This window comes from Platalea leucorodia (genome assembly GCF_965183815.1).
Source record: "Platalea leucorodia genome assembly, chromosome: 29".
Lineage (NCBI taxonomy): Eukaryota > Metazoa > Chordata > Aves > Pelecaniformes > Threskiornithidae > Platalea > Platalea leucorodia.
The window spans coordinates 536,562-561,965 of record NC_138851.1 but is presented as its reverse complement, the minus strand read 5'-3'; the positions used below and the strand labels follow the sequence as shown (position 1 = coordinate 561,965).

General features: G+C 50.9%; 2 protein-coding genes and 2 long non-coding RNA genes across 4 annotated transcripts; 2 read left to right on the top strand and 2 right to left on the bottom strand.

Annotated features, from left to right (window-relative positions):
• Nucleotides 1-669: 669 nt before the first annotated feature.
• On the bottom strand, nucleotides 670-19,058 carry GMIP (GEM interacting protein). The gene is made up of 21 exons (XM_082334158.1): nucleotides 18,816-19,058; nucleotides 12,815-12,908; nucleotides 12,654-12,729; nucleotides 11,730-11,793; nucleotides 10,722-10,847; nucleotides 10,413-10,477; nucleotides 9,908-10,018; nucleotides 9,579-9,659; nucleotides 8,757-8,945; nucleotides 8,501-8,638; nucleotides 7,873-8,063; nucleotides 7,188-7,309; nucleotides 6,860-6,946; nucleotides 6,638-6,736; nucleotides 6,413-6,552; nucleotides 5,918-6,106; nucleotides 5,695-5,832; nucleotides 5,391-5,587; nucleotides 4,562-4,856; nucleotides 2,908-3,028; nucleotides 670-2,383 (listed from the first exon to the last, which is right to left on the bottom strand). The coding sequence occupies exons 1-21, from the start codon at nucleotides 18,835-18,837 to the stop codon at nucleotides 1,887-1,889; spliced, it is 3,042 nt and encodes a 1,013-aa protein (XP_082190284.1). The 5' UTR covers nucleotides 18,838-19,058; the 3' UTR covers nucleotides 670-1,886.
• On the top strand, nucleotides 17,525-20,999 carry LOC309601227. Its single transcript, XR_014230544.1, has 3 exons — nucleotides 17,525-17,868; nucleotides 20,085-20,435; nucleotides 20,774-20,999. It is a non-coding gene; the product is annotated as an uncharacterized lncRNA (long non-coding RNA).
• Nucleotides 21,000-21,180: 181 nt separating this feature from the next.
• On the bottom strand, nucleotides 21,181-23,911 carry LOC309601223 (uncharacterized protein). The gene is made up of 2 exons (XM_082334160.1): nucleotides 23,601-23,911; nucleotides 21,181-22,245 (listed from the first exon to the last, which is right to left on the bottom strand). The coding sequence occupies exons 1-2, from the start codon at nucleotides 23,827-23,829 to the stop codon at nucleotides 21,899-21,901; spliced, it is 576 nt and encodes a 191-aa protein (XP_082190286.1). The 5' UTR covers nucleotides 23,830-23,911; the 3' UTR covers nucleotides 21,181-21,898.
• On the top strand, nucleotides 22,228-25,287 carry LOC309601226. Its single transcript, XR_014230543.1, has 4 exons — nucleotides 22,228-22,796; nucleotides 23,014-23,381; nucleotides 23,910-24,027; nucleotides 24,332-25,287. It is a non-coding gene; the product is annotated as an uncharacterized lncRNA (long non-coding RNA).
• The last annotated feature ends 117 nt before the right edge of the window (nucleotides 25,288-25,404 follow it).

The following is a 25,404-nucleotide window of genomic DNA, read 5'->3' as shown; positions in this document are numbered from 1 at the left end:
CCAAACCAGGGTGGCTGCGGCTGGACGACAGGAAAATCCCGAGCCGGAGGAGAGACGTTTCGGACCCTGCGTCCAAGCTCTCCCTGCGCGAGCGGGACCTGGCAGCCCTGCGACTCCGGCTGGAAGCGTTGCTTTGGCAGCTCCTGCCCTCAACAAATCACCAGCCCTGCGGAAAGCGGCAAGGAGCGAGGGGTTACGAGGTAAGAGCAAGCGTGTTTTCTCTAATAGCGTTTTTGTATGTGTTGGACCGCCGGAAGGAAAAGCGGAGGGCAGCGGTGGATGGCGGGAGTTGCGCTGTGCAAGCCCCTAACGCGTCTCCTGCGCAGGGTGAATCTCCTGTTTAACGATTTAAGTGTGCAGCAGGAAAAGGAAACTAGGGGTTCGACCAGGGATATTATTCTAGCTCAAATTATAAATTCTTGTGGGCAAGCGTTACCTTTGTTTTAGAGAGACCCGAGTGCAGTTGGTGCTTTCAATAATAGTCCAGTAAGTGTTTGCTTAAGGCTTCCCTATTCACATTGAATAAATACAGGGTAAACTTGTAATAAAACACCCAGTAATTTATTACAGAAGTTCTACAGTAAAAGATAAGTTAGTATTCATGAATTCAAAGCACTATATTAACAAATATACATTGCTCCAGAGATGCGAACTCTCTTTAGCCTGAACTGTACAAATACTAAGAACAGATCCTTAGCATTTCTTTTACAACTTTATGTTTCGGTCCCGTTTCTTAACAGTCTTTTGACGAGACAAAAGAAATTGGTAAAGTAGATCGTTTAATCTCTTGAGCTATTTGGGGAAGGCGTAATGTTTTCTTTTTGCATTTAGCTCTGGCGTCTTCGTACGTCTCCTAGTGTCTTTGTAGCCGAGGGTAATCACTGAAATCTGCCCCAGCGCTGAAGTTTTTATGTGGTCGTCTGAATTTCATGCTGTATACGCAACCAAGCACCAAGGGAATCTGTAACGCTGCCCGTCCTGTAATGCAAAGCTATCCCTGGAGCGAGCAGCGTGGGAAGCCTGTCTTCCCCAGGCCTGTGTCAGGAGATGGCACTATAGGACAGAGTCCCCCCTGTCCTCGGGTTGAAATTTGGCAGACAGAAAATCCGCTGCAGGGAGGCAAAAGGAGCAACCCACGTGGAGGTGAGTTGGAGAGCCAGCAAGTCAGAGCAACCTCAACTTAGACCCAAGAAATCATCTTCTCTGCTGGGGGTTCAGGGCTTTGCCCCCTTCACGGCAGCTTCCAGCGGAGGTGTCGTGGAAGCTCGGCGTGCTTTGAGGGAAATAGTTCTGGAGAAATGGGGTCCGGCTCCGAGTACAGCAGCGTCTTTTCCCTTTACTTTGTGCTGACTCGCAGGTTGAAGCCCCAGCCATGGAAGCAGAAGGACCCAGAGTACACGAGCTTTGGCCGCGTACCCTGTTCTAGTACACTCAAAAAGTGAGTTGCACTCAAAAATGCTGTGAAATAAAAATGACAAAAATGAGTGCTTGTTGCAGCTGCCAGAAAACAACCATTTGGGAACGTTTTCTGTCCAATGTCCTACATTTCAGTTGCCTCCTTCCCAGCTATACCTTTCTAGCCAGGGAATCTGTGTTTCCTCTACTTCTTGCGTTGTCCTTCATGCTAAACAGGGCATGCTCCGGAGGGAGAGTGCTGTTGGGCTTGCTTCTTATCGCTCCTATGGGTTTGTTAGCGAATAAAGAGCAAATCCTGGGTTCGCTGAAAGCCTGCCCGGTAGTTCACAGCAGGTGCCTTTTCTCCAGCCCGCCTGGTAAATACAAAGAGGATGTTCTCGCCCCATCGCTATTGCTTTGCTCAGCAGGGGTGGGATTTCAGTCCTCTCTCCCTTTCCATTGCTATTATCTGCTACCCTTAGGGGTTTTTTCTATAGGTATGTCCCTGGGTTGAGGTCCTCTGCTTTCTCAGCAGATCCCACGCTCTCCAGAGAAGACTCGGGGGGCGCAGAAGCGTCATCGACTTTAAACTTTGAGATAATCCTGGCGGTTTCCTGCGTGATCTCAAAATGTTTGAGCTGCTGTCTCCCTCCTGAGCGCTGCTTGAGTGTGCTTGTGTCGGTCGAGCTGTTCCTGCTCCTAGTGCTCTCCTCCAGGACATCCTTTGTCACGGAGCTGCTGTCGGTAGGCTTGTCTTCTGTACCAGACTCCCTTGCCATATTGGCTAACGCGGTAGTCCTCAAGGGCAAATTGGAAGACTTGGGAATGACTGGTTTCGTTTTTGGCTGGGTTCGAATATATTTTACAGGCTGCCGGCTGAAATGGCATCTGGGCTGGGTCCCGAGGACCGTGTCCGAATCGCTGTCTGTCTTTTCCTGCACAGAGTCCTCCAGCTCCTCCAGCTCAGAGCCAATACTTGTATTCATCTCTGAACAAAAAATTAGACAGATATCTTAGAACAGCGAGACAAGGTTACTGCGACAAACAATTCTGGCTGATGACTTCTCTTCCTGTTAGAAAGGACACCGAAACCCCTCCTGCATTGGCAGGCTAAAATGCCTCCCTCTAACAGCCTCCTTAATCGGGAGCAATCGCAAGGTATGCATTTGAAAGAGGTATAAGATACGAATCAGGTTTTTATTCTTAAAGCTGTCCTCGAGGCATCAAAGCCAGGAGAGGTGGCAGAGGCGACTGCGGGCTGGAGAGCTGAGGCTGCAGCAGAGAAAAGCTCTTCCTGAGAAGAGCAGAAAACGTGCTTGCGCTTTCACGCCAGCTACGCGGCGGTTGCTCTGCAGGAGGTTATCTGCGCAAAGACCGAGCAGCGATGCCGAGGAGGGCCCAGCCGTGCTTTCTCTGCTGTGTAATGTAGAGGCAGGCAGGCAGGAGGTGTGAAAACCAGCAAACGTAGTGCGAGAGAACCTATAACAACGTCAGGATCAGCACTTTATTTACCTAGGGCATCCACGCTTAAGGGACTGTGGGCTCCCTCCAGAGTCAGCTCATTGATGGCTTCCCTGGAAGACGAGTTATCAGAGACACAGTCCGCGTTTAAACCGTGCTTGGAGGAGGAATTCTGTTGGAAAAAGCCACGAGTGTTTATACAGGACTCTTATTTGACATGAAGATACTGTCAACTCCCACTTCACCCCGAATGCTGTTAGAGCCAAGTGAATGGAGGCAACCGCTTAAGCTGAAAATGCCTTGGTTTGTCTCAGATTATCTGTAACGCTTGGGGGAACAGGGTGGGAGCTTGCAGAAGGTCACGGGGCAGGGCCATGAGAGCAAATTATGGTTCAAGACCTGCCAACTCCAGCGTCCGTGCCGGCAGACCACAGCTGCCACCAGGCTTGGCCCAGAAGGCGGCCGTGTGCCGAGACCGATTCCCGTGTCCCGAAGTAGCCCATTTCGGAACAAAAAGGGGAAACGGAAAGCAAGCCATTAACTGGAGCGCAGTAATTATGGTCAAATGCAAATGGGAGGATGAGCGAAGGACACGGGCGTGGTATGGAACCAGTGTGAGTTTGCACAAGGAGCACGCCGCCTGGGCGGGGGCTCCAGAGGTCGGTTTTATCGATGGCAAAACGAGAGCGCCCTTAGAAGCGACTCCCCTTTTTAAAGGCTTGTGATGCCTCCTGGGCAATTCAGTCACGCTGCAGAAGCAGGTAAAAATGGCTTTGCAAATAGTCGAAGGCAATAGTTGTGTGTATCTCAAAGTGCTTTCTGTGGAGGTTTATTAATCCTGTAGGATTTCTGCACACGAGAAGTGAATTGCGTCTACCCTGGTGATTTTATTTTAACTGTAATCATGGTTATTCTAATTTCTGCTTCCTCAGTGAGCTGGACCTGTAGAGAAAGCAGCGTTACTGCGTGTCAGACATGGATACGGTCACTGCAGACATGCTGTCTTGCACATAAGCACCCATGACTCAAAAGCAGGAGGCAGAGAGTCCCCGAACCCAGATCTCGCTCCCTTTGGCTTAACTCTAGGAAAGTCATTTCCTCTTTCTTGCTCATCAAACCAGCTGTGAAAAGGAAAAAACCCACCATGTCCCAGCTCGGGGAGGCTACGCCCATTTGTGTTTTTTAAAGTGCTGTGGAATAGGTTGTGAAATATTGTGAGGAAAGAGCCGTGGCGCTTGGGAGGGCCGCAGAGCGCTCGGTGGTAGGGGGGGAAACCAGGGTCCGTGGCCGCGGCGCAGGGATGCAGCGGAGCCCCGCAGGGCTGTACCGGGGCGTGCGCCAGGTCTTAAGTGCACATAGCTGCTTCCAAAGTTGTAGAGCTGCTGACGGAGAGAAACAGCAGCGCCCTAAGCAATTCAGTATGGAGAACCCCACAACTTTTCAGAACGACTGGGATCTAAAACATGGAGCAAAACCACCGTCCGGAGTGATCTGAGAAGCTGCCGAGTGACCTGCAGCTTCTCATTTTTTTCCTGGTTCTCCCACTCCACATGCAACAGGCTCTCTGCTCCTTCCTCTCGGAATAACCCTCTGATAGCAAACGGTTTTGTTATCCGTGGAAAAAAAAGTTCTCTTTAATTGCTAGGCCACCTTCCTGTCTCTACAGCAGGGTCAGTAAGCCCAGCTCAGTGTCTGGGAGCTCTACCTCTAGAGTTCTATTCTGGATTGTGGTTAGGCTCTGAGGTCCTTCATCCGTTTCTGTCGAGGCTTCTTGCGAAGGATTTTCACATCCAAGGGAGAAGGATGAAGGCAGGTCATCCATCCCAAACACCCTTTCGTAGTTCTGAATGAGAAACTCCACAATCTGGGCTTGATACCCAGAGTCAACGAGGCATGACATGGAGACGTCGCTCCCTGAGCCTGGCCGGATCAGAGTTGGCCCGAATACTATGCCCAGGTTGTTTGGGGACATCTTGTTCTCTTCGTATTTCTCTGCCACCCTAGGGAAGGGAAACAGGACTGTTAGGGGCTTCCCAGCTCTCAACCCGAATGCGCTAGCACACAGATGGAACGCACCAAAACCCCCATTTCCTAGCAGAGAGTGGAACCCCATCTTTTACGGGGACCAGAGCAGGGAAACTCGGGAGAAAAACCTGTCTGGATGGTGCAGCCCTGATGAGAGTGGCTGCTTCTTGTGACCTGCGTGCAGAGCTGGGTGAAAGAGGGCTCGATTCAGGTTATTCCTTGACCTCTTGCTCTGCGCTTGATGAACCGTTATCAGCAAGGACCTTTTGGTCCTTCTTGGTCATTAAGACTTTCTCCTAATTGCTGTAAGATGGTCCTTTCCATGAATGAATTTTTTTTTTTTACCCTCCTCAACTGCCTGCTTGGCTCTCCCAGGTCAAGGAAGCCCAGACGCTCCTCTCGTACGCGTCTGGTGCTGTGCTACCGCTCCTCTGGCAGCCAGGTCTCAACAGGCATCTCCTGGGGTCGGACCTGACGCTAGCCAGCGTGGCAACCAGCACGCTCCTCACCTGTACAAGTGGGCAATAAGGTGCCGCAGGGTGTTGTAGTTGCTTCCAGGCAATTTGCTCAGCAGGTCCTTCATGCTCTGGATGGGGTCTGAAAGGAGGCCTGCGCAGTCCAACTTTTCCTCCCCAGGTTTTTGCAAGTCTTTGGCAAGCGCGATGAGATCGTTATAGAGCTGGGACAGCAGCACCGGCGCCGAAAGCTGCAGCGAGAGGGGAGGAAAACGGCATGTTACTTCATCCTGCTGGTCTGGCACCGAGGAATGCGGTCAGCCGAGACCTGCGCTCCCGGCAGAGATTTGGTACCCACTTCCTTCAGGAAATGCTTCAGGACCCCAGTGATGTCGTGGGGGGAATGCTCGGAGAGCTCCACCAGGCTCCGTCCGTTCTCGAACGCCTGGCACAGCTTTTCCACCCGGGCTTTGGATCCGCTTATCCGATAGATCCCCTGCATGGTTCAGAGGCGGGGGAAGAGGTCAGGAGGTTTGGATACGGGGCAGAGAAGACCGAAGCAAGAAGAACTGACTGCTCACCTGCACCCCGAGGGCACGGGCTTCAATTTCCGAGGTGCATTTCACCACTATGAAGGGAACTTCTTCTGGGAAATCTCGAGGAACCTGCGTGAAGTCAATGCCAAAAAGAGGTACTCGGTTGGGCAACTTCTTGTGGCCGCAGGTGATGAGCAGGTTCTCGAGACACTTCTTGTGGCAGGCCAGGCAGCACTGAAACGGCAGAACCGCCGCGAGTTATGGTCTGGTTGTGGTCCAGCCCTGCAGCAGTGGCTGAACTTGGAGGACTTCTCCTGTTCCCTCAACCACCAAAGCCCCACCAACCCCAGGAGGGTTGTTTCAGGCAAGTGGCAGCTGGTGGCTTACTCAAGGACGGAAAAAGACGCCTTGTGTAATGCAGAGGAAGAAAAAGCCCAGAACTTTGCAGAGGGGCCCCTCGTTCCCGCCGACTTTCAGCGCGACGGCGGTCACCCCAGGCTCCTACGCAAGGCATCTGCAACGGCAGCTTCTAGCCCTCACCTCCTCGCACTCGAAGCCGCTGACCATGAAGGTGTCGCAGTCCTTGCACTTGGATGGTCCCCGCAGCTTCCGCAGCCGGTGGGTCTGCGCTGCGCTGGAGAGGAGGATGTTCTTAAACTGCTGCTGGGATGTACCGTTTTCTGCGGAAACAGCATTAAATCGTTAAAAGGAACCGATACTTAAGCGCCGTTTCCACCTCGTGAGTCAAATATGTGCGTGGCTCACCGTTGTCAAAAGTTTGCAAGGAATCTCTCTCTTCAAAGTCATCTGAGGAGGACATGGTGCTGGTGGATGGAGCTTTCAACAATTTCCTATCCGAGTTTCCTTGAGAAGAGAGAAAATAAACAGCTGTTCTCGTCCTCGTGATGCACACAGTGGGGCAGCGTAGGCTTTATTCCCGTTTTAGGCTTTTGGGCAATATTAGGCAAGAATTTCTGCGGCTCTCACCTGGGCTGGAATTGGGAGAGTCCAGGGACCGGGATTCACAACTGCCACCGAGGCTTTCTGTGTCGCTGCAGAGGGATTTGTTCGCACCTGCGGAAGGTGGATGCGGTGACAGGCCATCCCGAGTGCTCTTGGGATACTTCAGCACAGGGCTGAAGTCCAGACCAAGCTCCCAAGAAAATCCGTAAATACTTGTCAATATTTTCTCCCCGTCTGAGCAAAGCACTGCCCTAAGAATTTGAGAACCTCTCCCACCTCTTTGGCTGCTAATCTAAACTAAACCACAGCGGCTCGAGAGAAAATCGGGTCGTCTTTATTAAATTCCACCTACTCTGTTCGCCGTTTGCGGAGAAGTGCTTTCTGGATGGATCTTCTGGAGTGCTCGCATCCTTTGCTGCGGAAGAGGGTCCGGTGTAATACAATGCCATCTTCTTTTTGCTGCTGGGAGGGGACCTGAGAAGGGGTTGCAAACAATTTTCCAGCAGTGAAGAATAACGGAGAAATAAATCACGATATTGCGTTGCCTCACGGGTACCTGAGACAAAGCGTCTGCTTCAGGTGCAAGCTGAGTTTTCAAGGAGACTATAATAAACACTGGCACAAATCTAGGAAACCGAAGTTGTTCAATATAATTTCACCTTCTCTATCCGCAGGCAAAATTTAGAAGTCAGACGGCACCCACGTGAGAAAAGAGCGATCCAAATCTTTGGCAAACGGTAGAAATAAGTGAAGGGAGGTGGCACAAAACTGCTGCCCTGCTTTTACTGCCGTTGGTCCTGCGCTCAGCAGAAGGAACCGAGCGCGTCTTTAGAGGTCTGTTCTTCGGTAGCGGAGCTACGCAGAGAGAAAAGATGCTAACAGCTGAGGCCGTGGGCTTTTCGGTAATTAGCAATCACAGCGCTGCAGCGTTGCTAGTGACTTTATAAACGTGTGTTAAACTTTTTGTTGTTGTTCTGTGCGCTATATATTTCTGACCTTTCAGCTAGGATGGAAGTTTTCCACGTTTTTTTTTTTACCTCTGCCCTCCGGAAGCAAGTGGCTCGAATTCAAACACTTCCATGGGAATGTCTTTCTTCTGCAGAGCCTGAATGAATTCCAGGTACTTCTCACCCGCTTTGTATGGCTTGCAGACCTCGGACAGGAACTGGTATTCCACTGGAATCTTTTCTGACTGAGTCTGCCGCTGCTTGAACATCCTTAAAGTGACCTTACAGGAGAAAAAAAACCCAAAAACCATTGCTAGTCAAAGCCCAGGTGCTTTTTCCTCCCTTGCATCTCCCAGTCATTCACTGGTCTTCAGTTTTTCATTACCCAAACCTGCACTTCTGCTAGTTCTACTTAGCAGGTGGGATAAAAATTGTCACTGTTTCTTGTTCCAGGATTTTTCCCCCCCCTAGACTTTTTCTATGGATATTTGTGTCCTCAAAGGAGTAGGAATTGAAAATGTGATTATATAGCTGAGGTTTTTTGGTAGCAGGTCAGTAGCAAAGCAATGTCCAGAGCACTCCCCTAATTTCAACTGCTTGAGAATGGTCAGTTATAGGGTGATTCAACAGTGAAATGGTGAAAAGCCTGGAGGTCTTACCCCAAACAGCAGTTTCCCTGAAATGAGGGTTAGAGGAGAAGTTGTAAGACTCCACGTACCCACATCAGCACCTCATCCCCTTGGTAAATGAGCTTCCGAATATGGGAGACGATCCGTGCTCGTACTTTCTCCAGTTCTTGTCGTCGAAAGTTGGCATCGCTGATGCACGTCTTGTACAAAGCTTCCGTTTCCTGAACCTGTGCGCGATCAGAAACGGAGCAAAGGAGGAGAAAGTCACCGGGATGGGTGGGAAGATGCCGTAACGCGGCGCGTGGGATGGCTGGGAATACCGGCAGCCTGATCTGAACTCGTCACCTTGGCTTGCGCCTCCTCGCAAGAACGGCGTCGCTTCTCCAGCTGCTTGTTGGCGCTGCCGGGGTTGGTGATGGCTGCGCTCTGGTATTCGTCCTCCGCCTTGGCACTCAGGTACTTTGCTTTCTCCAGCTCCTCGCAGCGCTGTATGTATTGCAGGCGGGACTTGCGCAGGGATGACAAGGCTTCGTTCTTGGGTAGGAAGAGGTTTAAGAAGACCGGTGAGGCAGTGGGAGGAACAAGTCACAGCGGTACTCTGCTTATAAGGAAAGTGCCTGTCTCTTGGTCCCAGTGGATATTCGCATTCAAATGGACATCAGTATTCTCCCTCCCTCTCCTCCCAAAGTTCAGGAGCTCTAAGGGAGCCCCTGGGTTTCCTCTGCAGCCGAGGAGAGACCCAGCCATCCTGGATCGCATCCGCAAGGCGCCCGGGAGCATCCTCCTCCCCGGCAGGAAAGCCCGGAGAAGAGGGCTGAGGGTGAAGCGCTGGCAGCGTGCGTGCAGCTGGGGTTTTGGCACAGCCTTTGCAGGGGATCCCTCTCTGCTGAAGGCGGCCTCGCGCCAGCGTGCGCGAACCCACACCGCGTCCTCGCTCAGAGCCAGCCTCTGCAGCCGGCAGGAGGTGGTGGGATCTAGCAGGTAGCACGGGCAGGATGGCACAGGAATGCCACCAGCGCTCCCCCCTTGTACTCTTTAAAAAAGTACTTTTATTCAATCGCAGGGTGCGTATGATGTTATTTAGTTATCGCTTGCTCATAAACATTTGTTTTCAGTGTTTTGAGCCGTGACTGGCATAAAGGCCAGGCCCATCTCTCGGCCTCTTACCATTCTCTTTTGCTCCTTTGTCCACTGATCTTTGAATTCTTTCCTCCATTTCTCAATTTCGTTCTTCTTGGCTGACAGAGGCTGCAGAGGAATAACAGTTAGGATGGCAACCGTTCCTCGGGAGGCAGGAAAAAGTATCTGACAGGTGAGGGCATGACAGTAGAACGCAAGCCTTGCAAGCTGCCTCTTTTCCCCTTAAACTCGGCGGGCGTTTCCTTCTTTCACCCCCTCCACCCCCATGGACCAGGATAAATCGCTTCATTAGGTCTCTGTGATGCTCCCGTCTCGTCTTTCAGCAAAGTTGTTGAGTCCGCGCAGAAATACAGTACCTGGTAGAATTCCTTCTGTTGGAGCAATCCTGCGGTCTCACTAGCTGCGTTTCCAACTGTCATGTCATGGTCCAGAACCATTGTATATAGCTCCCGAAGAGGCATGTTGTACTGCAAATACGAAATGATGGATAATCACTGCAGCTTTCCTGAATTTGAGGGCTTTCGGTAGCTATGACGGAGATCTATTACAGCAAGGTGAGAGTGGTTAAATGAGGGGGGGGGGCTATTTCAGCCCCCCCAGCAGGATGCTGGAAGCAGAAGAGCTTTACGCTGGGCGGTACCGTTCTGACTCCTTGCCAGTTCATCCTTCTATCTAATTTTCCAAGCAATCACTCTATGTTATAAGCCCATAGAAGAAAAAAAAGGAACTGTTCCAATACTGAGAGTTTTAGGAAAGTTTTTGGAGGCGTATTTGCTTAAGCTGGACTCTGCGAGCAGTTCACGTGTGCGGACGGCCTCGTGTTTGCTCCTCCTCCGAAGGGAACCCCGCAAGCACCCATACCTGCTGGAAGATGGCGTTTCGTCCCGATTCGGCTATCTTCACTATCCCTTTGGCAAACTCTGTCTCTGTAAAAGGGCAGAGTGGATTAGACACCAGATTCACGGTCGCAGAGGTGGGTTCGTCAGAGCCAGAGGTCGTGCCAGTCAATTAGGATCATTCAGGGAAGAAGAAATTCCGACTCCATGTCTTTATCGTCAGGGAAAAGCAACTAAAAGGGCTGGTGTTTGGCCCGTTTCTCACTGGTATGCTTTTGCTTGCAACTGTGTGTTCTTGGCTATGATTTAAAAAAAAAAAAAAGCACAGACTCACCGTAGCTCAGGCGTTTTTCAATCCAGCTGAGAAGCTCTTTGACGTATTTACACCACATTTTGGCATACTCGAGGGCTGCGTCAATGCCACCTTCACATTTTATCAGCATTTCGTCTGCCTTCTGAACTGCAACAGAATAAATCCAGGTTCGGAACAGCTCTGGCTGACGGGCAGAGGCTCCCCCAAGAGTGGCGAAATCGGAGTCTCAAGAGTTGGTGCTGTGAAATACTCGGGTAACAGCCATAAAAAAGGTCTTTCACTGAACAATGCCGTTATGATCTACTTCACGGCGACCCCGTGCTGTCCCACCCATGGAACCACACACGTTCCAGGCAAATGACACAGGTATATTCCTCTGCCCCCCACTTTAATTAAATATTTAGTTTTAATTTGGTTTGAAAACCAGAAGTGAAGGATCTAACGGGTTCCTGGGGAGTTGCGGGAAGGATTCTTGTTCCTTGGTGGAACCTAAGACAGATCCGTTACGCTGCAGTGAGCAAATCTGAACACTTTTCAAGCCGAAATCTGTGAGAAAGCAGCTTAGATTTTTTTCTTCTTCTTCATAGGGACTTTATATGAAGAAAAAACAATTTTTGGTTGCATTTTACGATACCGGCGACAAGTACAGAGCTGGTGAGAACCCTCCCAGCAGGCAGCAAAGCGCTTCAGAGTATCCCAAGTTTCCCTAGGTTGATCTTTGCCGTGCTTAAAACCGGCAGACCTTTGGGAATTGATGTCTCAGTATTTAGAAATCGAGACCTCGGGAGAAGCTCCTTAACGAGATGTTAATGGCTGAACAGGGGAAGATCTGGGCGCTGGAGGAAGCAGCGGGACTACTGAGCTCAAGGAGGCATCCGCGTCCTTGCTGGCCATCAGCCCCGAGACCGATGCCAGCGGAGGCACCGGCGTTATTCATCCGTGTCCTCGGGAGGCCGCCGGGACCGTTGCCAGGTGATTGCCTACGTGTTCTCGTGTCACCTCTTGGATTTTTTTAATTAGCAATGTTACCTGTTATGTCTGCCTGCACTTGCCTCTCTGAACTGGTTTTGCTCTTGCAGGAACTTTCACTCGGCTGTGGGGAGGAAAAGGAAAAAAAGAAGAAAATAGTAAAAGAAAAATGAGTGTGCAGAAATTTGGAGGATTTTTGCAAAAGGCCAGCTGGAGTGCTGCTTTTGCTTAGGTAAGCAACCCAGCGCAGTTAAAACAGTCTGAGATTTGACCGAGGGAAGGTAGCGTGGTATAAAAGTCCACGACAAACAGAAACCCGGAGGAAGAACAGCATTAAGGCAGAGAGATCAAGGCTGGAAAAGGGCTGCGAGACTGAACGCTGGCAGCTCTTCTTTGACTACAAATCACAAAATATTGCATTTTTATTTTTAAGTTGAGCTCATGGGATAAGACGATTACATGAGAACAGTCACTGACAGAGAAAAATGAAGTTCCTAGCCCCTTTGTTTATACAGAAAAGCATGAAATGAGGCTGATTATGCCCCAAAGTCCCATACTGCCCAAAGCAAGCGAAAAAACATTAAGTTCTATTTTGAAGGTCTTCTGTTTCTTAAGGCCAAAATTTTAGAGGTTTTTGATGCATGACTCTCAAGTGTAGCTTGGGTTTGCTGTCTTGTCTGATCTTTTTCTCAGCACGCGGAACTTAAACCAGCAATTTCCACATCTTGTTTTTCAGAAAAATATAAATCCAAACAGTGAATGCCTGAATGTTTCCACTAAATATTATCTGCTCCGTTGCCACCTTCATCACTGTTATAACCAAGTCTTGTATGGTTCTATTCAAGTAAGAGCTGTAACTATTTTTTTTTTCAGATGATCACCCAAAGAGAACTTTAAAACCATACAATTTAATAACATAGAATCATGCACTTTGGCAATGGACATCGATAATTTCTTTAATAAAATAGATCATTTTTTGCCTACCGGAACGACCTCACTTTCTGTGGTTAGGTCTGCGTCGTCGGTGCCGTCAGCATCACCGACGAACATATCAACCGTCCTGTATAATGAAAAAGGACACTATTAAATAAATGAAGGTTGCAAAGATCCCACAAAAACTAGTTCAGCCCCGTTTCTCTACGTACGCATTTCCAATTGAGATTTCCAAGGCATCCAGGCTCCGGAATATCTCACTGTACCGCTTTCTGTTTTCAGGTACCTTCTCTTGATTGTCGAGACCTGGAGTTGGAGAAGAAATCATTTCGCCGGAGCGCCTGACCCAAAGCTCCCCGAGGCCGACAGGACGGTTTCTAGAGGGGCGGGGGAGCGTGGACCAGCCCCCCTATCCCGCGCGGATTCGCAGGGAAGCGACGAGCTGCGATGGCCTGGCAAAGCACGGCGAGGTGGGATTCAAAAGGAAACTCGGGTAACTGTAAATTAACTGTAAAACTGTTCGTTGGGCAGAACCCGCAGAAAATGATTCTGTGGATGTCCAGGGGAGACATCTAAGCTGATTTTAGGGCTTGTGATCAGACCCGAGATCAGCTGCGTAAATGACACGGAAATCTTTATCGTAGCCGCTCTGAGCTGGAGCCGCACCAGTGACGCGCTGCCCTTAGCTGGGTGCCGGCAATGGGCTGGCAGACCTGATGGAGGGGGATTATATGTCCTTATTTATGGTGATAACCTACATTACGAAATCCTGCGTCTCATTCGGTCCCCAGCTGGTACAAATTAGCGGGCGTGCAAAATATAAAACGGGCCTGTCCCCGCTTGAGGGGCAACGCGCTCCTGCCACGCATCTCTAAGGTCTGCGCGTATTCTGCCTGCAGTTGCACGTGTAGCGGGGTGGAGGCGAGCACATGCGTTTTACATGGGGTGGGTGATGCCGTTAACCTCACTTTCCACTCTGTCATGTGTTTGTCACTGAGGGCTGAAACTAAAATTGACTCAGGCTGAAAGCTGCTGCTGCAAAAAAAAAAGGGGGGGGAAAAGTTTTAAAATATGAAACTGGGCACCACTGGTAAAAACAAAAGAAAACTTCTCTCTTCTTTGTCCTTTTGACATTCCAGGAAACAGGATGTGGTTGACCTAAATCTAGAGTTGCTTCACTGAAAGTTGAGTTTTTGACAGTGAGCAGCAAGTACTTGCAAATGTTGCTCAAATGATGCTTGGTAGAAAAGTCAGCTTGTGTCTCAGCTAGTTAGAGCTACTCCTGGGCCTTGTCTCAGTCCTGAAAAATACAGATTTTTCCGTTGGGGTTTTGATTAGGAGCTGGCCTGCCCCCGGGCGAGGTGCCGGGCTACGTGAACAGCATCGCACGGTTGCTGAGCCCAGGCTCGCAGAACCACGTTGCCCCTGGGAGAGGCCGATGGCTCCAGGGAAACTCCCGGCAGGCGGGGGAAGACCCCGGGCACCCGACCGGGATGGTACTGCTCCTCCGGCATCTTCCACCCTTCCAGCCCTTGTGCAGGAGAGCACAAGACCGGCTTGTCTGTGCAGGCGATAAGGGAGACCGTGGGCATGTACAGATGCATACGTATCTTTTTTTCACTCTATAAAGACATCAGACAATGCAAAGAAAGGATTTGAAGGGAGAAGGTACAATTAAAAGACAGATGGGGAAGTATTAGGGATTTTGTCCTGCAGAGCTCCTCGTTTGCTGTTAAACCGTATGGTTACGGTGTCCGAGCCGTGAACACCAACCAACCGATCCCCATCGCCAGCTTTAAAATAGAAATAGCTGTGAAGAAGGCTGGGTGTGGCGCTGAAGCCACGCGTCGCTCGCAGTCAGCGCTGAGCAGCACGGGGCCAGGCGCTGTGTTCCCTCCGCATCAAGAAATGAGCTGGGAATGCTCCTAGCCTACCTGCCTTTGCTGGGCAAATAATTAAAATTTATGCTGGCCTTGTTCTTTAAAAGTCTTCTGAACGTTTTACTCCAAAGTGGAACGAGACGCTGAAAATGTGTGAAGATGCGCTTGGTTTTTTACCGTAACCCGCTGCGATCCGAAGGAACTGCAGGGATCGGCTCAGAATGGCCTGCCAGGCTGGGGGGCCTGGGGAAGGGGTTTAAACGCGCCGCTGGTGCTAACGGAGAGCTGCAAACGGCACCCAGCACCCGTCCTGCTTAACCGTGCTAAATCAATGTTTCGCGCTCAGCGAGACAGGCGGTTTACCAAGCATCTCCTTCTGGTTTTTCTGGAAGAGACACAAATGGCTCACAATCCAAGACGTCGCAAATCCAAGGCGTACTAATTTAATTTGAATCTTAACTACTCTTGTTACTTTGAGCAGACGGACATCTTTAATTTCTCTTGTTTACCGCTAGCAGGGGATTGTACAACAGGAAGAAGTGACTCAACTTGAGCGGCGCTGGCGATGGGCAAAATGAAACGTTCTGCTTTTGAAAGCAGCTATTGTGAGGTGCTGTAAGACAGGCAAGAACCTCAGGTTCCCACAAGTCTTTTGCTTCATCTCGCTGAGATAATACCATCTCTAATACTATAAAAGTAGGAAGGTGGAAAAATTGGACAGAAAAAGCTTTCCTAGCCTGGCTGCAGCTGATGTCGTTAGATGTCGTTAGCTGCATTCTCACGGGTTTAAACGTGTTTTTCCCTATGCGCAGCCCCTTTGGCATTCGGGAGCTGCGCCAGTTTGTCCATCTGTTTAAAATCTTTCGAGTGGCTTTTTGGCACCTGCGGGTTTGGGCCAAATGATGCGCGTGCCTCGTACGTATCTCCTCGAGGAAAGGAATTGCCCCGAATGTCTTGCTCTTCGTTGTCGCAGCTGCCATCGGGCAGCCGCCCGTCGCGCACCTTCAGGACGTCCCTTCCTGATGAACCGTGCGCTCCCGATTGCCCACTTGCTAAATACGCAAACATCCGTATACGTTTTCCTGGGCTGGGAGGAAAATGGAGCCCCTGCGCCTGGCAGGCTTGCGGAGGCTCCCGTAAGTATCCATAAACCGGCAATGAATTCCTGAGGAATTCATCTTTCAGATCCTGATGAAAGCCCTTTGCCTTGACCGGTGGGGATTAGGCAGCAGAGCATCCGCTGGGGTGTAGGAGCGCGGGCCTGGAGGAGACCCCGGCTCAGTCCTTTGTCCGTTCACTACCACTCTGCAGCCTTATTTACAAACGGACGCTTCAATTTAAAACCAGTTCTCTTACTGGACAACCCAATGACAACTGGAAGGCTGATCTGGAGACTAACTCCTCTGGAGGTTAAAAACCATCTATGTTTCTTGAAGGCTGGCGTATCCTTATTCTTATTTTAGACAATTCCAGCAGAAACCTCTTCCAGCGTCGGCACTAGGCCCGCATCCTAAAGGAGAGCGTGGGCAACGCTCACAGCGGAGCGGGCCAGCGGTCGTGCGAAGTTCTGCCCCATCCTTGGACGGACGAGGCCACCATCTCATCTCCGTCATCTGCCTTCGGGAAAGCTCACCGCTCTTCTCTGCCTGTTGCCACCATTACGGAGAGAGCGAGCTCCCGCAGTGGCGGGTGTGCAGAGCGTCGATATTTTTAGCAGGAGAAGCTCTTGTTCTGCCGTTCAGCAGAAGCATCACTTCCCTTTCAGCCGCAGTTACTGTGAAATGAGGTAAATGTCTAAAACCCTAATTCAGCGTGGCACCGTTGCCAAACCTCGGTATCACAAGCCTGTTCCCGGTAGCGCCTTCCCCTTCTCTGCGCTCAGTCTTGCACTTTCCAACACATCTGAATTTTTCCACTGAGGCAAATCTCCTGTTTCTGCACAAAAGAAAAATCCCCAGCTTGCTAAGCCACTGTGCGGTTCGAACCAAATGAGGCCAACTAAGTCTGAAAATCGTCATCCGCCACTCCGGCGCGAAATCCTCCCTCTTTAACCAAGATGTCCCTCAGTCCGACTCTGGTTATGGCTGGCAGCAAGGGACGCTGCTCCGGCTGCCTCGATCAGCATCTCTGAGGCATAACAGTGTTGGAACAAAATAATCCGAGTTCCTTGACAACGGTTTTGCAAAACCAAGACCGCTTCCCATCTGTCACTCTGATTTCTTGTCTTCTCTTCCCACTTCAGTGGAGCAAAGACCCTGGCAAAAACTGAATTCACAAATCGGCTAATTTTTGAGGAGGATGGAACCGGTACCAAATAGTGCGATCACCCACGACTAGCAGGAAATACTAGCGAGGTCAGATGTCTTAAATAGCAGCGTGTATTACCGAGGGGATTAATGAAGCATGTTGGGGAGGGGGAGAGGAGAATTTCCCCTTAACACATCAATTCATTGAAAAAGAAGGTGTGCACGCTGCAAAGGTTTCCGAGACGTCTGACAGCAGAAACCGAGCGCAGGTGCCTTAGTTTGCAAAATAAAAATGAGGTGATCGCCGGCTTTAGAGGGAAATACCGGTAACCCCGGCTTGTCCTGGCAGACGGCAGCCCCCTGCAGTGCTTAAGTAATTAATAAACCTTGCTTTTTAAGTCAGAAAAGTACAACCACATTAAACTTCAGGCTGCTTGTTTCTTCAATATTACAAATAAGGCAACGTTAGCGACAGTAAGAAGAATTTAGGCTGGCGGTGAAGCACAGCAGATGCTTCCAGTACTGGAAAGCAGTAAAAGGACCTCCCAGTTAGCAACAGCAACACTTACTGGCTAACAAATAAGACTGAACAAAATCACTTACACCAGTCGTTTTGTCAAATAAACCTCCTTAACAGATGAGATGTCGTTGATAAAAGGCACTTTGTGGGTGCGGCGCACCTGGATTTCTCAAAGGCTTTTGACTTTTACGGTCATGTCACGTTCTGGGTGGCATTCTTGGTCGCGTGTTAAAAACCGTTTCACTGACAAACCTAAAAATACGTCGTTAACCAACGTACGGGGTTGTTTCTAGAGGAATCTCAGAAACAGCTTCCTGCTTTTTGGTGGGTTTGTTAAACGATCGGACTTGTATCATCATCTCTCCTGGTAAAGGGCTTGATGAGACCGAGATTGTAGGCCAAGAAGGAAGGCAGCTATTTCTTACAGAGCCTTTCAGCGGCCTCAGGAACGGTTACGCTTCCACTGCAGCATAGAGCCGAACATCCGCAAATTAGGTGCGGATCTCGGATCGCCGGGCTGGAAGTCTTTGCCCCGAAAAGCAGCGAAGGAGACGACGGGGGGTTGCCTAACGCGAGCCTCGCGTGCAACGCGGCGGAAAGAGGACCTCCGCGAGCTCTGGGTAGGTACAAAAGGGGAACATCGAGCAGGATCGGGCTCTGCGCGCGACGCTGGGGGGTGAGCGCGTTGCTCTTGGCTCTGGCAAGGGACGTTGCTGAAGACGCAAAAGCGCTCTGTAGGGCGAGAGCGGGCAGAAAACTGGTCTCACAACACGGCTTCCAAACCAGCTCAGCTTATTCAGTTTATCAAAGACGCTGAGGCGTCCTTTAACTGTCCCCGTGTACGATCGTGAGCTATAGAAATTCTGCTCGTGGTTTTTTTTTCGATTGTCACGACAAAGACACGACAAGATCCAGCTGCTGAAAGGCACGCTGAACTGAGAGTTTTCTAGCTATGAGGGTAATGATGCAGTTGAACGCGACAGCAGGGAAAGGACTGGTGTTGCTTGCTGTCTTTCCTTGATTACAGAGACGGTGAGGGGTTTTTTCACCTCTCTGAAGCGCCAGGGTCTGGCCCCTGCTGAAGATGGGGCTCTGGCAGGAGGGATTCGTGCTCTCAGGTGGCACAGAGACCTCTTAGGTGCTCGATCGGTACGTGTTACTCTGAGTCAAACGGATTATGTTCATAATTAAGGCTGTCACCTTTGAGAACAAGGACTTAGAGCAAATTTTTGTCAGAGGGACTCGAGCTGATGGTATGCAAGTAGCAACGTACTTCCAATCGCTTAAGAGAAAACGCCGCACCTTCTGCCTCCTGAAAAAGGGGTTTGCACCCTTTCCTCTTACATAAAGTCAACGTCCAGTACAAACGCATCAAATAATTTCATCTGTCAGAGAAAGACTTAGAGAACTGAACGGCTGGGATCTTCATGGAAACCCCAGATAGAGGAACTTAGAGCTGTTTTCTAGCACCCATATTTCCTAGGTGGCTCCCATCGTATGTCCTAGCACGCCCCAAAAGCTTACATTACAAAGAGTGTAAAAGGTTGTTTCAAATGCCATCACATACCACTCGGTTCTGGGTCTTCCATGGCTGAGTCTTCAGTGGTTTGGTCTGAAAGCAGCAGAATCCCAAACGACCCAGCTTTGAATCACAGCTCAACCAAGTAAAACACAAATTCTTGGTCAGATCAGACGTGAAGAATTTATCCAGAGGCCCATGATAGCTTCACGTGAAGAAGACCTGCCCGAAATAACCGGCAGAAGCGCCCGTCGGTGAGCGCGGCTGCTGCAGCCAAATCTGCTTCCTGCAGACACGCTTCCGCGTAAGGAAACGGCGTGCGGCGTACATTTGTTTGATCATGCAATTTGCATAACCCTGCTATTTACCAAATAGCAAAGGGACCGTTTCTGAGTCCTCCTGGCTTCGGTGCTCGCAGCCATCGCAGCAGCCCCCGTTCTCCTACCTGGAGGGCACCCTCTGCTTCCGAAGAAACGCCCCTGCTTCCAAATATACTGAAGAAACAGCTGAGAAAGCGCCGGTGGCGAGGGGAAAGGGCTGTTAGGTTAAAAGAGGGGACAGAAGAGGGGAAAGGACGGGCCAGCAGCGCTCCTTGCCCGAGCCACCGTTCCTCTGCTCTCTTCGCCGGCGCGTGGGTGTAACGGAGCCTTCTCGGAGATCACAGCCCTTCTCGACTTCTGCTCAGCAAAACTGAAATCTAAACTTTTTTGAGGGTTTGTTTCTTAAATAAAAACAAGTCTTGATTTTTTTTTTTTGGTAGGTTATTGATGAGCTAGGGTAAAAATCTATGGCTTGCGTCAAGATGTTTTTGAGCCGGGGAGCGTTCCCCAGGCGGCGGGCTGGGATGTAAGCCTGTAAATCTGACTCCCCTCGCGCTGGACGATATGCTCCAGCTCCCAAGCAATTGATTTCCTGGCCGCAAGCACGTAGCTAGCGTTGCCGTCTTTAAAATTGGTGAATTTTCCCTTCGCTTTAGGAATACCGGTGGGGATTTAATGATGAAACTGCGCTGTGGGAAATAGAGAACGTTTATTCAAAGATTAGAGATGGAAGTGAGCAGAAACTGAAGCGAACTTCTGCAAATATTAGCAAAACTGACAGCAAAAATGTGACAGTCGAGAAACAAACTTGTGCTCAGCAGCGAAGCTGTTAATTTTTAATAAAAATAATGAATAATTAAAACCCCTATGTTTTCTGCTGCAACCTAAAAGCATGCTCAGGGCTCTGGGCTCCCCAAAAGCAGTTTCCCTGCCCTTGGCATCTGCTGAAGGCTCAAGCAATGCTGCTAAATTCCTTCTGCGAAATTTCTCCCCGCAGTTGTGCCACCAAGCAAATCTCCAGGCTCTTCTGTCACACCGACGCAAGGCAGGGCTAAGGTTCAGCTGGCCTTTCCGTCCGTAACGCTTGCTTAAGTCAACAGAAATCCCAGAATCTCGGAATTACTGCTGCCGTGATGGATGTTTCAGGCTCGAGTGAACGTGACGACGGTTTCTGCCCAGGCTCTGGAGGTAACGGCTGACTTTTCGAAAAGAGAACGAGAAAACTGGGATGCGTAACGATGGCAAAGCGCTGCTGGGATCCGCGGAGGGGTCGGCGCGATGACTTTCTCCTGTCAAATCTTCCCTAGCCTGTCTCTCCGTTTCCTACGTTCGACTGGTATAATTACGGGTATGTTAAGCATAATTATCGTACCCAGTTTGCACAGTGCCTTATTTATAGCTAAGTGATCTAAAAAAATGTTTTTCTAGTGCGAAGGCACTTATAGCCAAAAGGATTGCAACGCAGTACAGCAACACCCCTCCAATTAATTATATTTTATAAAAGCTAGCACAAAGCAAGGGGGGTGGCTCCTTATTTACCAGGAACGTAACTCAGGATCCCAATTCCCAGGCCCATCCGACTGTTTCCTAGGCGTTCTTGCTGAACGAGTACGTCCTTTTTTGGTTGGGGTTTTTTTTCGGAGGGGTAAAAGTGGAGATGGTAAAACCCTAAACTTTCTGTTGCAGATCAGAGGCTCGCAGAAGGGAAGTACGGGAATTCTTGAGAAACGGCCCATCTGCCGAGGTAACGCGGAGCAATAACGCGGTGCTCTGACCAGAGGGAAGCTCGGCAGCAGCCTCTCCGCTTGCCGGTGCGGTCAGGTCGGCGCCGACGGTGGAGCAGAAAGCTGCTTCGGCCGCTCTGCCGACACTGAGCTCCTCCAGCGCAGCCTGCGAACTCCTCCTGCGTTTCGAACAGGTGAAATTTTTTTTTTTTAATTACTATTTTAGACCAAGCACAATGGCACGTTACTGCAGACGATACACAGGAGCAGCCCCCTGTGAGGTCTCATTAAACTTCCCCTTACGTCACCACTGCTATTTTGTAAGGCAAATACACTTTCACATCAGCAAGTCTTTTGAAGGCAGGGGAGGAAAGAAAGAGGGAGTGGAGGCGGCGGCGTGGTTACTGCACTTTCCTTCCTTCCAGCTCCCCGCTGAGAGCCTCGCGCCAGTCCCGGCTCTGCTCTGGTGGGGACCGTACACAGAATATTGGGACGGGACGGTCGGCGCTTCCTCTTGAAACGCATCTGACCCCCGCGACAAAGGCCAGGAACCACTGTGCCTTTCTTCCGAGGAGGCCGAGACTAGCTTTCAGGGGAGCGTTTCCCACTAGATTTAAGTATATCTCGGCTCCCAAGGCAGTAACGTGCAAACGATAGAAAGAGCATTAAGGATCCGTGTCCAAACCATCGAACCAAGAAGGTCAGCGTGGCGTAGGATGCCGCCCTGACCTCCCAGAGGCGGGTAACAGTTTCTCAATTAGCGCGTAAACGAACTGCCACGACGGTTCTGTGAGTCAGTCTAATTCTACCCCCCTGCCGCGCGCTGACAAGCAAACACGTGAAAACGTTTTGCGCGGGGTTATACAGGAATTCGGCACCGAGAGAAGTCCTGGCGCACGCCTGCTCGCTCCAACAGACGTAACCAAGCCAAGAACAGCTCCCCGGGGCCTCGCGTTTCCGTTCTTTGGTTTCGCCACCCGAACGCGACGTGGCTTTAGTAGTGGAAAACGGAGAGAGAGGTGCGGTTTGCCAGCGCAATTGCCAACCTAAACAGAAAGGCTCTCGCGTCTAAGCCTTTATCGCGTTTTCATGCGTCTTCCCTAACGATGGGATGCGGATACGAATAAGCCCTGACGATCACCGACTTCTGCTCAGCTTTGGTAGTGACGTGCGCTTTCCACGCGCACGGACACCCGCGTGTGTCGGTGCACGGCGCGGTGCGAAAGCTTTCCATCACCGCCGAGCAGAGGGCAACAACTACAGCGCTCGTTAGGTTCTCTAAGGTTACGGATTTACCATCGACGTTGGCGATAAGGGTTGCTACGGCAGGCTGGATGGCATCCCCGGGCAAAGCAGGACAGGCGTTCAGGAAGGAGGAGGTGGCTTGCAGTAAGTCTGCCAGTTTGGCTTCGACAGAAGCTGAAATAACTTCTCCTAAAATTAAAAGGGAAAAATTACAATTTTCTTTTTTTGCATGCGTGAACTCTCATCCTCACCTCTCCCAGGATAAGCACCGCGGTACGGGTACCCGGCCGTTCCCAAATACTCAAGTTCTGCACAAAACAGCAAATAACAAACTCTGAGGACCGAAGCGAGCGAAAAAAACCCACACGCGGCGATGGGATGGGTGCGGACATTGCCCGGTCCGTAGTCACCAGGGCCAGGACCCTCCACGCTGCCTTTTGTCCGGGCTCTACTCCGCGAGCCCAAGCGATGAACGTCCCCGCTTCCTGCTGCAGGAGCGTTGCGTATCTTCGTGTCTTTACATCCAAAGGCCGACCTCCGAGACACAAAACGCAATCCCAAGCTGGGCACTCGGAAAGACGCTCCGCGAAGGAGCCAGCCCAGGCAGGTTGAATTTCCACGCGCGGCCGGCGTTGTTTGGGGGCTGTTAAAAGCAAACATCTTGCGAAGCGAAGAGCACCACCGCGGTTACGAGTCCGCTGGAGGAGCGTGGCCGACCCAACTCGTTCGGCGTGCCTGGGGTAAGGCAGTCACCGTGACCTACAGCTACGGCTTGCGGCTGTGGGTGGGGAGACCGAGATCACGGGGATCCCCGGGTGCCGTGGTGGAGAGGGTGGCACTTCTCCAGGAGGTTTCTTGTTCCAGCAAGTAGTTGAAGGGATTTTGTTAATGCTGCCATGCTGTACAAGGTTTCTAGAGCAGCACCGAGCCTGTGATAACTGTTTTCTTAATTCTCAGTTTAGGTCTATTTACTTGGGCTCCAGCCTGGAGAGCGTCCTGCAAGTGCAGAGGCTATCCTGGGAAAAAGGAGGAGAGAGGGGGAAGGTGCCGGACGGGCAGGCGCGGCGCTTCGGGAGCGCGTTTCCAGGCTGGGACACACGCTTGGGCTCCCACCGCCACCCAGAGCACCCCCAGCTTGAGCCGCTCTTCGACTCGTGGCGCTTGGACTCCTTCCCCGGGGATGAATCCCGGTTTTCTCAGCGGGGTGATCGCAGGCAGCCTTTCTCTGAGCCGGCTTAACTCACGCCTGAGTAATTGCAGGTGCTGTCAGTAGCACTTGGAGCGGTTTTGCATCGCTTTTGGAGAAAACCCGTGCGCTTAGATGGGTAAGTGCTCTGAAATTTTATCTATTGATGCAATTCGTTAGAGCAAAAGACGTTTGCATAATTAAATATCTGCGCAGCAAGAAACCACTCTAAATTGTCTGAGGGCTGTCTAAATTCATTGCTTTAAATAAATAATGCAGCAAGAATGAGACAGGATCGCTTTTGCTGAATACAATCTGCTTGTTTTGTAAGCAAATAAGCGGATTGAAAAATATTTACCTTTTCGGAAGAGCTCGCGGAAGTTCTGCAGTTTCCTGTCGATGTTCCTCAGGTGTTTGGTGATGCGGAGCGCCTCGCCGGCCGCGAGGTCGGCAGGGCTCTGGATCGAAGCCCAGGCAGCAGCCGGGCATCCGGCATCGGGCCCGTGGCCGGGTGGAAGGCGTCCGCCCGGCGATCCGCCTGCGATCCGAGCAGGACCGGCGCTGCCCTGGGCTCCCGGCCCGTTCATGGCGAGGCGGAGCACCCGCTGCGGAGCTTTCCCGAGTCCGGTGGGTCAGCCTTTTTCTCCGGCTATGTTTTTGGGTGCAGACCTCCGAGGTCCCGCGGGCCGTCAGCGCGGCTCCCCCTCATCGAGTGGAGGAGGAGAAGCAGCATTCTGCAAAAGCAACTGGAGGCGCGAGACAAAACACTCGGAAGAAAACGGAAGGTATGAGATGAATTCTCATGCTCTCAGCATTTATTCATTTTCTAATTGAGTAGAGCTGCAACCAGAGTTTTCTGAAGCAAGTTTTAATTATCGAGTTTCTTCGCACCCTTTCCAGCAAATGAAAACCCAAGTTGAGGAAACTTTTTCTTAGCGAGGCTTGGATATCAAAACCGAGCCCCGAATATCCATATGCAGTAGCGCTGCATTTCCGTATTGGTCTCTCTTATTTACCAGAACGCTATCTGCAAGTAAAAACGTCGGCTTAGGCGAGCCGCCTTCCATCTCTTTCATTGTCCTTCCTCAGCTAAAACACGGACGAGGAAAAGCCATCACCTCTCGTGAGAAATCTCTCCGTTTATCCCGGGTACCGTGGCGTCTTGGTATTTGCTGGTGAAACCCGAAAATGGAGCCGTTGCCGGTGTCCCGGTGCAGTCGGGCTCCCGAATCTCCGCTGGGCTGCCCCGCGCCTCTGCTGCGGGAAGCGACGCTACGCGCAGCCTGCGTGGGATGAGTCTGCAGCCTCAGGCAGGTGTCAGGCTGTGCGGATTTTCCACATTCCTCTTGGGAGCTGTACAATTACTCACTTCCCAGGCTATCTACTGGATCAGACCCATCCTCCTACCCGGCTTTCGTTAACTCTCTGCTGTCCGAAACTTGTGAAGCATCTTCGTCACTCCACGTGCGTTAGTGTATTCTATTTTTCGGAAGAGCAAGGCTCTTTGTAAGGAGATTGCGTGACAGAGGGAAAGGGTAAAGCAAGAATTATGCAGACCAACCGTAAGGTACTGTGTTTGACAAAGTAAATATATCGGGAATTGGTTATTTGTACCGAAAGGTGCTTAGATTCCTAAGCATTCAAATTCCCTTTGTTCTGTAGATATAAATAATAAGCCCCATGCACGAAAGCAGAGCTAAATGTCTTAGCAGCGCTGCGCAACGCATCCGTCGGGAGGATTTTCATCTCTGGTGGAACCTGAGATGGAGAAATAAGGTTTGTGGCAGGCTGTAGGATTTTTTTCCTTCTCCTCCCAGCCAGCCTGAGGTGCGGCACTGCCTTCGCTCGCTAGGCAGAGCATCTGCCGGCGCTGCCTCCCCTCCTACCGGCAGCGGGATTTGGCTTTCCCGGCTTCCCAGGGATTGCCGAGCTTTATCAGCTGTAAGAGAAGAGCCGCTCCATCTCCTGCTGTTGGCTGAAGCGCACTCACGTGCATTGTGGCTTCTTTTACTGGGGGGGGAAGTCCCGAAAATCAAGAGGAGCTAAAGCACTTGTTTGTCTTTGCTGTGATGATGATGATGATGATGATGATGGTGATGATAGCACAGCAGCGCTGCCCCGTGCTGGCAGCTTCACTTTTCGCTGTCGCTCGGTGTCCCTTC

What these genes read in the sequence shown, in the direction of transcription:
- LOC309601223 (XM_082334160.1), bottom strand. Translation starts at nt 23,829, where the DNA reads ATGAACGGGCCGGGAGCCCAGGGCAGCGCCGGTCCTGCTCGGATCGCA. An exon ending in CCGCGAGCTCTTCCGAAAAG is followed by an intron (nt 22,246 to 23,600) that starts GTAAATATTTTT and finishes TTTTAATTTTAG; the next exon opens with GAGAAGTTATTTCAGCTTCT.
- GMIP (XM_082334158.1), bottom strand. Translation starts at nt 18,837, where the DNA reads ATGGAAGACCCAGAACCGAGTG. An exon ending in CAAAGGAGCAAAAGAGAATG is followed by an intron (nt 8,946 to 9,578) that starts GTAAGAGGCCGA and finishes TTCCTACCCAAG; the next exon opens with AACGAAGCCTTGTCATCCCT. An exon ending in GCGGCTTCGAGTGCGAGGAG is followed by an intron (nt 6,107 to 6,412) that starts GTGAGGGCTAGA and finishes CTGCCGTTTCAG; the next exon opens with TGCTGCCTGGCCTGCCACAA.